Source organism: Ahaetulla prasina, chromosome 1 (genome assembly GCF_028640845.1).
Source record: "Ahaetulla prasina isolate Xishuangbanna chromosome 1, ASM2864084v1, whole genome shotgun sequence".
NCBI classification, from domain to species: domain Eukaryota; kingdom Metazoa; phylum Chordata; class Lepidosauria; order Squamata; family Colubridae; genus Ahaetulla; species Ahaetulla prasina.
The window spans coordinates 308693657-308703608 of NC_080539.1; the positions used below are offsets into that span (position 1 = coordinate 308693657).

Here is a 9952-nt window from a genome sequence, read left to right on the forward strand (position 1 = left end):
TACATATACATATACTTATATATATATATATATATGAATGAGACAGTAGTTCCTTCTAATTCTCATGCACATTTTTACGCAAACTGGAATTTCTATTTAAGGCGTTTGTCTATCTCTGTGTCCAATTTTTCTTTAGATACCTCAAACTTACTTTCTGACCTTGACTTTGACTCCTTTTCTAGACTATAGAACTGCCTTTCCCAGGCTGGTATTCTCTGTCGTGTTTTGGGGGTGGTTGGAGAAGTCTAGTATACCTGAAGAACAGTTAAATGAAAGCTACTGCTGAATTTTTTGAGTTGATACTTTACAAATAAGAGATTTTATTCTTGCTTAATATTGTGAGTGAGTATTGGTAATGAGTAATGGAGCATAGTCAGAAAGAAGGAGATGCCTTATACTGACATAGACTTTGATCTGTAGTTCAGACTTTCTGACCCAAGTATCCTCTATAAGGGTAAACATTTGCTCTCAGAATTCTCAGACATAGCCTGGAATGACAGATCTGGGACTGAGGTCCCTATTCAACTTTGAGTGGGCTGATCCAATTCAGTGCAGGAAATTGGAGTGTCAGGCAGGAATATTTTTCAGTTCTTCCTGGAGATTTCACAAATTTAATATGATTTTTAGCATGTGCATATGTGAACCCAAGTCGTTGTTTGTAAACCATAGATAATATGATGATATGTGTTATCTAACCACAGTTGTTCATTAAGAATTGGGGGTGAAAACAAGCCATAGCTTAACGTCATGTGTGATCTGAACAAGTACCCTTTATTTAGCAGTGATCATTATGAGCATGTCATTATATTCCGTTATTCTTTTCTGTTGTAAATCTTGCATACTCTTAAACCATCACTAGTAGGATATAAATGTTTCTCACCAGAAAGCATTGAGTTGTAAGGCCAATATTGTTAATATAATGGACAAATTACATGATGAAATGTATAGTGATGCTAGAAATAAAGTTAAGATGCAGTACAGTAAATAGTGCTCTTCAGATATTTCCTTTATTATTTTCACTGAGCACACCAGAATATTGTGTAACTCATTATGATCCCCAGTGCTCAATGCTTGTGTTCTATGTTTTTCCCCACATTAGGGCTGGAGGAAGGAGGATTTCCATTTCCTAATGGCGAGGTGGTTGAACATAACGAAGGCAGCAAAGATAGAACTATTATGCTCATGGGAGCATCAGCCCAGAAAATCTCAGTAAGGCTAAAGCCATCTGTGGTACACAAGGGTATACAAACTGATATAATGATGGTGCTCGGTAATGAAGTGTCTAATCTACAAAGAGAGTCTGGAACATCATCTGAAAGTAGTTTTCTGCAGCCGTCTTCTATGTTTCCATGTCCAAGTCCACTTCTTGCCCGGAAAAAGGCATATGTGAAATGGGAAAATAAGGATTGCAGTCAAAAAGTGAAGGAAGATCCACAAACACTAAAACCCACATATCAAGAACTAGAAAAGGTATGAAAGAGCTTTGAAAACTGCACAGAATAATTGAGACTCTGCGGAAACCATGTAATCTCTGTTGCTCTGAGTTTGAAGTATACAGACAAAGAGTATTTTTTTTAAATAGAAAGAAATTTTCAGGCTCACCATCAGCCCTTTATGAGAGTAAGAATAAGTGAAATAAGTGCAAAGATCCTGTGGCTAGACTCCTGGTTTTAAAATGGCCATTTGAATTAAAAAGGATATTTCCAAAATTGATACAGGTAGTCATCAAGCTACGTAACAAGCATTTAAAGAGTTCGCTTCCAAACTAATATGACCCCATTTCAAAGTTACAACAGATGCAGCAGCCCTGTGCTCATTTACCCTTATGACCCACCACAAGGTTGCTGTGGCACCCCTCCACTTCTCTCCCCACATCCCCCCCCCAGAACCCAGCAGCTCTTGGCCTCCGATATGCTCATTGCATACAAAGTTTACCTTTTGAAGGTACCCCTACCTCATATTGTGGAAGGAGGGCAGATTGTGCGTCCCCAGGATGTGATCCAAATGTGGCCAGAACAGATTTTGTTCTGTCTGCTTGTAGGCAGGGAGAAAATGGCGGCTGCCAGGCAAACTGCTTCACTTTGCTGCCTTAGAGGGGTCTGCACAATGCTTCAGAAGCTTCTGATCACCATTGTGCAGACCTGGGCCTTGTGGCAGCAACCTGAATGTGGCTGCCATTTTGTCCCCACACCCACAAACTGGTGGGGACAAAATGGCAGCCGCAAGACAAACTTCTTTGTTTGTGTGGGGTGGGGAGGAGGGTGTGGAATCCAGGTAGGCAGGGAAGCAGATCCAAGACCCAAGGGGACTCCAAGGGGTGGGAAGTGGAGTAGAGGGTGCCTCAGGAGCTGGAGGAGACCTGGGACAGTCTACATGTGGGCTGGGGAGATGCTGCTGTCAGGCCGCTTGACAGCTGCAATATGAATCTGGGTCTGCTCCAGGCCTCCCAAGTCTTTTCCCAACTCTGAGGCACCCCATGATCTGCTTAATAATCCATGCAACTTGAGTTACATGGAGAGCCATTAACCATCACCGCTTTCCTCCTTTCCTGCGGAATGGAAAACTCAGGTAGGCAGAAGATTCATCACTTAAAATGTTTTCTTCCAGTTACTTAGAAGATGCTGTTTGCAAATGAAAGCATGTGTTCACCAAGCTCTTTTCTCAGAGCCAATTGTGGTAATTGCTCTCCTCTTGGGCAAACAACTGTATCTTTCACTCCATTTACTGCTCAAGTCACATAATTCTTAAACAAACATGCCATTCAGGCAAGTGTTCCTACTAACAAAACTAAACATTCAGAAACCATTCTGTTCTGATGGTATATTTTTGTTTAGGAAAGAAATGTTCTGACTGCAGAGAATGAAGCTCTCAAGCTGCGCCTTAAACAAGCTCATAAGAAGATTGAATTCCTCAGCATTCAACGAAATCACATACTGGACACTAGGGAACATGGAGACTGCTTGTAGCTTAGAAGAAAGACATAGCGAGGAAAAGGATAAAGCCAGTGCGTTTTTTGAGTGTATTTAAGTGAATGCAATTAAATGTGTGCAGCATGGCAGGAATTTAAAGTACGATTGTCATATTTTGACTGCTATTAGTACTTGTGGATGTATATATTTTGTGCTATCAGTTTAACTAGTTTGCCTTCTGTTTGACTGCAACTACAACGTTTGAAGTTCCTGTTATTTTTAGAGCAAGGAACACACCTGTTGCCAAAGTAACCAAACTGCATTATCAAATAGGAATGTGTACCTTGGGCTAATTGTTGCTAATTTTGGCAATGCAAACTTGAAAATGGGCAGGGTTTTTTTATTTGAAAGTTAACTTCACAAATGTTGCGGCTTGAATGGGCATGTGAGTAAAACAGCCGTTTCCATATTCTTTTTGAATTAGTTGGTGTCTTTCAAAGGATGCTCATTTCAGATAGGCAGTTCCAAAAGCTTCCTCTTGGCAGAGGTGCACAGAATATGGGCAAAAATATAAAGATGCTAGCCACAAAGGTATAATCAAAGTTTCATCTGTTTTTTATGTACATTGCATACACACACACACAACCTGTGTCATGGTAGCTCAATGACTTAAAAGACACTGGAGAAAGTCTGTATTCCAGCAGTTCAAGTCCTATCACTGCGTGACAGAGTGAGCTGTCACTCGCCTCAGCTCAAAACCATGCCAGCCTAGCAGTTCCATGTAAATGTAAGTAGATAAATAGGTACCACTTCATGGGAAGATAACAGCATTCTGTGTTTCATCAAACACTTTGCGCTGAAGCATGATGTCATGCTGGCCATATAACTGAGAATAGTTAGAGATAGTACTGGCTCAATAGCTTAAAGAAACAGAGATGAGTTTCCCCCCCACCCCAAAGATGGCTACAAGTAGTAGAGTAAAAGCCACAGGGACTCCTTTTCTTTCACACACACACACACACACACACACCAAACTGACAGAACTGTGATGCTCTTGGCACTTCACCCTAGAGTCATCACTATGCGAAAAGATTTTCAACCTGGACTTTGGCACTGACGTTCTAAAACAAAGTCAAAACGAGCAATTTCAAATGGCTATAAATTTGCATGATCCAGCTTTAAAAATATCTTTTTTAAAAATATCCCCAGAAAAAGGCTTTTGATTAAGTTTCTATTGTAGTCAATAGACCAGATTCCTTTTGCTTGTAAATCTTTAATCAGTTCAGGCTTTCATAGAATACCTTTTAATGAGAAGGAATGAACCAGATTAGCAGCATCATTTTTTACTGTGCCATGTAGACCAGCAGTAAAGCTGCTGACAGTAAAGTCAATGCTGGTCAGTTTTGATCTGTTATTGTCATGTGCTACAAGCATAACTTAGCCATAATCCTATTGCTTTTGTTCCCCTAGCTGGAAGGTACAGGTAATTGCTGACTTGACTGTTCAAAGGTACAATTTATCTCCCCTGAGAATACTTAACTACTCAGTTCCAAAATTCTGATGACCATCTCTCCCTGCGTATTTACAGATATTTGCAGCATCCTGTGATCACCTGACCATGTTTTAGAATGGTTTTGCTGAAAACTGGCATTTACTTCATGTTTTCAGCACACACAAAAAAGCCTATAGCAAACCATTGCTTTCCTTAAAAGCCTCAGCATTTGTTTAGTGACCATGGTGGCTGCTTTATGATCGCAATGGTTGCTATACAGCTGCCACAAAAAGCTCATAAGATTAGGTCAGTCATGTGGATGAACCCTTTTACAACCATCATTAGTTATGACTATGATGGACAGACTCCATTACAGTCATAAGTCAAGTAGCCGTACATGCAGTATATTGATACACTGCAAAATGAGCAAAATGAAAAGAAATAATGTGTAAATTCAATGTGTACCAATATCGTAGAAACTAAGATGGTTTGCAAGAATAGAAAAGAATGGAGAGTTATAGCAAATCATGACTGTGCAAACTGATTTAATTGGATTTCTTTTCTCTTTTTGCACACCACTTCTGTGCTTTGCGTGACATTTAGCTTGCACTGAAAAGGTATAGCAAAAAGAAATGGCATGTTGGGTATGTACAGTACGTATTTATGTTTATAAATACAATATTCATTTGATTCATAGTGAAAGGTGTGCTATACTTCTTTTTTGACCATTGTGAAAGAAAATATTCTCACTTGCCAAATCCAGTGTGCAAGATTTCCCAGCCCCTCTGCACTTTTGCTAATCCAACCACTTACAAATATCTGCGTATCTCCCTCGACCTGCAGAGCACCCCTTGTGTATATCTCTCTGACCATAACTCGAGAACCACCTGATAAGCACAAGCGATGCTAAAAGCCATTTTCATGTCTCATGTCTACATTTCTTTTTTAATAGTAATTTTATTAAAAATTGCAATTAAAATTGCAACAATAAAAATAATACAATTAAAAAAAAGAAAATACAAAAAGAAAAAGAAAATATATAAAGAAATGACTCCTCTGTTCAACACAAATATAAACAATTTTAGTAACATATTACCCTTAAAAAATAAGTATATCTATCTTCTTCCCATATTCTATCTATTATCTAGAAACAATTAAATGAAACCCCATCATTTAAGCCCTGGTGTTAGCAAAAGTCAGTTAGGGATTACCAGAGATAATGTATCTATTTTAACCTAGATCAAATTTATATTCCTTCATTTTACTTCTAATGTTGCTCTTTAGTCCCTTCAAATAATGTCCTAGAACCATGATGGCAAACCTATGGCACGTGTGCCACAGGTGGTACACAGAACCATATTTGTGGGCACACGAGCATTGCCCTAGCTCAGCTCCAGCGTGCATGTACACGCCAGCCATCTGATTTTCGGGCCTTCCAGGCCCACTGGAAGTCGGGAAACTGGCTGTTTCCGGCCTCCATTGGGCCTCCCGGGGGGGTGGGGGAGGCCATTTTTGCCCTCCTCATACTCCTAGAAAGCTTCTGGAGCCTAGGGAGGGTGAAAAATGGGCCTACCGTGCCCACTGTGCCATTGCATGCCAAAAGCGGGGGGAGCACGGAGGGTTGTGTGCAGGGGGCAGGGCGCATTGAATTATAGGTGTGTGCACACATGCGCATTAGCCATCACTATCCTAGAACATGCTTTCTTTTCACTTTTTTTCTCCCGTCACAAAATTCTTCAAAGCTTTAACAAGTCTCTTTTGTAAATCCAAAATGGGAAAATTATCTAGCTCACTTTATTGTTTTGTTATTTGTACATCCCCTTTAATTGTTAAGAAATGAGCTGGGTTCTTTTGTATGTTCAACATAGCATCACTTTCCATGTCATTCTTTACAATTTCTGAAGGTGATTACAAAAGAAAAGTATGCAAACCTAGTGTCCTTTTAAAGGCACCGACTACGATTTGAGCAAGGTGGCTATTCCCTCATCTGCCAGAGCTATAAAGCCACTGGTGACTGCTGTCTTGTAGTCCCCTCACAAGACGCAATTGTCTGGAACACTTGTGGGTGATCTCAAGTGTTCTTGTCTGTAAAGGGATTGCAAACAGCTTGGTTAAGTTGCTGTCTCTTCACTGCCAGTCATTGGCTCTGCTTTTCATAGAACTGTCTTGAGTTCTTCTCAAGACAGTTCCATGTCCATAATTATTCTAGAACTGACAAATCAGTAGTACACTATAAAATATTGTGTAGCAAACTGTTGATTTTCATGTAACTTTTGTTCTATTTATTTACAACTTTGTTATAGAGCTCTGGTTCCAAATGTAATTTATTTTTTGTAATAATGTATTTCCCCAGCTAAAATGGTATTTATACTTTGTGTATAATATATAGTTACTCTTTTTTTGAGTAATGTCATGGTACTATTATATTTGTACATTTCCTTATAAGGCTCAACTTAATCTGTTAGATTCTTTAAATAAGCAGCTTTTGTAATTTAAATATTTTTCAGAAACATCTCCGATTGATGTTAGGTAACTGATTATTTAATGTAAATTATTGTATAATAAAAATGATTAATGCATGTTTTTTTAAGGTTGAACTGAAAACTAGAAGTTATACACTAAACGTGAACTGAAGCAATGAAAATCACTGGATTGCACTTGATAGTTGTCTGTATTCTTTTCCAATATTTGCTTACCTTTAGCAGTCATGTATAAGCCAGCATAGGATACCTCTTTAAGAGGAAGCTGACAGTTCTGATGTGTATATCTGTTCACACTGAATCACCTTTTTCTCCTCCCAGCCTGTCCAAGTATTTTTGTGTGTGTACACACACACATATGTACGTTTCATATGTACCATGTTTCATGTCAACTTATGAACATAATTTTGATCATAAATCATTGTGATTCTAAGTCATGGCACCCCTGTGACTAGAGATGATTTTTTTTACCATTTTTATTGGTCTTTCAGTAAATCACATGGTCGGTAAGTGAATCCATTTTAAGGGAATGGGTATTTTTTGCCAGAAACCAGGAAAAAGCATTGCAAATCAGTTATGTGACCATGGAATATTGTAATTGGTCACAAATGCAAGCCAACTGCCAAGTGCCCAAATGTGCTTCTGACCATGGGGGGGAGGCGGCAGGGGGCAACATTTTATAAGGGTTGAAAGTGCTTTAGAGACTGTAAAACACCCTTTCCGAAGGCTGTTATAATTTCAAATGGCTGTTAAACAACTAGTCATAACTCAAGGACTATCTCTACACAAGGTGATTCTGTTACGTGCTGAGAAAAGAGTAGTTTTATTTGCATCCTGCAAGAAAAATGGAAAGATGGACTGATAAGATTTATAGACTTTTATATTTTCCAGAATGAATTTTTATATGACTTAGTGGTGCTTCTCTCCCTAGATAATCATGGATAACAATGCATTTTTGTAGTAATATGTAGTGTATTAGAATTCTGTGCGGAAGGGGTCTTTGGACTGTCTGAATCCAACCTTCTGATTAATGGATGTATTCCAATTAAAAGTCGGCTTGTCCGATTTCTGCTTGAACACAGCCAGTGTAAGGGCCAAAGTAAATGGTTCAATTGTCAACAATTGTGAAGTTCTACCATTTAAGGCTAAACATCAAAGATCCCTTGGCTCAAAGGTTTATTTTTCAATTTTCTCATCAAGCTCTTCGCCCTTTCAACTGTTTTAACTTTTTCTACATCTCATGGCATCCAGTACTAGGTTAGGCATCTATTGAAGTAGGGCCTAACAAATATGGAATGTAGTGGAAGAATTTCCATGATATACACACATCTTTTAAAAAACCTTGTCTCCCATCAGCTTGTAATTAACTATAATTCCAAAATTGCGCATTGACTTTGTCCAGAGAAATGCAACCTCATGACACGCTAGACCTTGGGGAGCAAAAGCCCCAAAGCCACTCTTTTTCTAAAGTAGAGTTGGAGCTGGTTCCTCCCCACCCAGATTCTCACAACCTGCAACTGCTGGGCCAACACCTCAGCAGCAGCATATGCCTGGCTAAAGGTAAAGATTTAATGGCTAGCATCAATATCATACTGTCGATACTCCACCCCTTGCCACTGAATGACCTCAGCTGGCAGTTTCATTTAGATACAGATATTAAAGGAAGGCTTGATTAGCTAAATTATGTTCCAACTCAATTATAGTCAGCCTCTTCAAGGAAAATTGGAATAGTTTAAAATATACTGTATTTTATCAATACAACTGAAATTTTATTGATGATTAGTGACTCCATTTCTATGTAAGTTATTTATTTATCCTGAGGAAGAGAGAACTGGCAAACTAAGCCAAGCATATCATATACTGAGCCTAGTTCTGTCTTTTGCACTTACCTTAACCATGTTGTGCTTATGGGGAGTTGATTGTGACAATCAGGATTTACTTCTTAGTAAACTTAATAAAACGATTAAGTAATCATTTGCAGTTCCTCTTCCCAAGCTGATTATATACATTTATAAACATTCCATGAAGAAATTTTGCCACCACTAGCAGTGAAATCTTACTGCTATAGTTCAAGTCATGTTATATAGCAAGTGTTCTGAACTTAAAACTACAGTAAGACTTTTTTAGTCCACTTCACCTCCCATAAACAGAATTATTACAAAAACTGTCATTTAAAATATCTGAATATGATAAAAGTATAATTTTCCCTTACATTAAAATTAAGTAGCTATGATGGTGTGAATTACTATGGTTGCATTGATTAAAGAAATCCTGTTAAGTGATGGCTTGTAGAACTATATCTGGTCACTTTAGTGTTGACTATTGCATCAAGATTTTCCTAACTCAACAGAGCATGTTGCTTAAAGGAGGTGCCCCCGTGTGGTGATGGCTAGTATTTATATCAGCCAGTTAAAAAAAATCATCAGAAATGTCTACTGACTACTAGCTGCAAACATGCAAACACATTCAGAATTAAAACTGGACATCTGCTGAATTCCAGCACAAAGTTAGCTTATCCAGTACTAAAGCTGTCATCTCTCTCCTGTTCCCTCTCTCCTAAGTGCCAAACACTGTACAACTGATAATATGAAGGCATATCTGCACTCTGTAAAACCCCTACTAGGTTTTGAGTTGATATTTCTCTCTTCTCTATAACCAATGGTTAACAAAATAAATGATTATCTCTGCAAATTTTGCTCAGTCAGTAAAAGGAAATGAACTGCTGATTTTCAATGACAGCAAAGGTAGGTATAGGCACTTCAATTTTCAAGAGGTGAGCAAAGCAATCCAAACTGAAAGTATTTATTTTACATTTGAATGTGGTCAAATCTTAATAAAAGTATTCTAAAAATATCCATTTCAAAATTTGCTATTTTAAGAAAGCCTGCAATTTTTCAAATGCATTTGTTCATAGATTGCCACATACATCCAACCATATGTTAGCCACTTAATACCACCTTGATATCAGCAAAATGGGCATGTCTTCCAAAATTAAATATTTTTAGATGTATATGAAATACATATAAGTAGCAAAAGATATTTGAACATTTTTATCGAAAGATTCTTTTGAA

The 9952-nt window shown here is 38.2% G+C and overlaps 1 protein-coding gene across 1 annotated transcript in view; it reads left to right on the plus strand.

Moving 5' to 3' along the window:
• Window positions 1–9842, plus strand: part of RASGRP1 (RAS guanyl releasing protein 1) — a 34969-nt gene extending 25127 nt beyond the window's left edge. The window contains exons 14-15 of the mRNA XM_058162148.1: window positions 1100–1470; window positions 2835–9842. Of these exons, the coding sequence (XP_058018131.1) occupies window positions 1100–1470; window positions 2835–2966 (503 nt within the window). The 3' untranslated portion in view covers window positions 2967–9842. The remainder of the gene's footprint in view (window positions 1–1099; window positions 1471–2834) is intronic.
• Window positions 9843–9952: the final 110 nt, after the last annotated feature.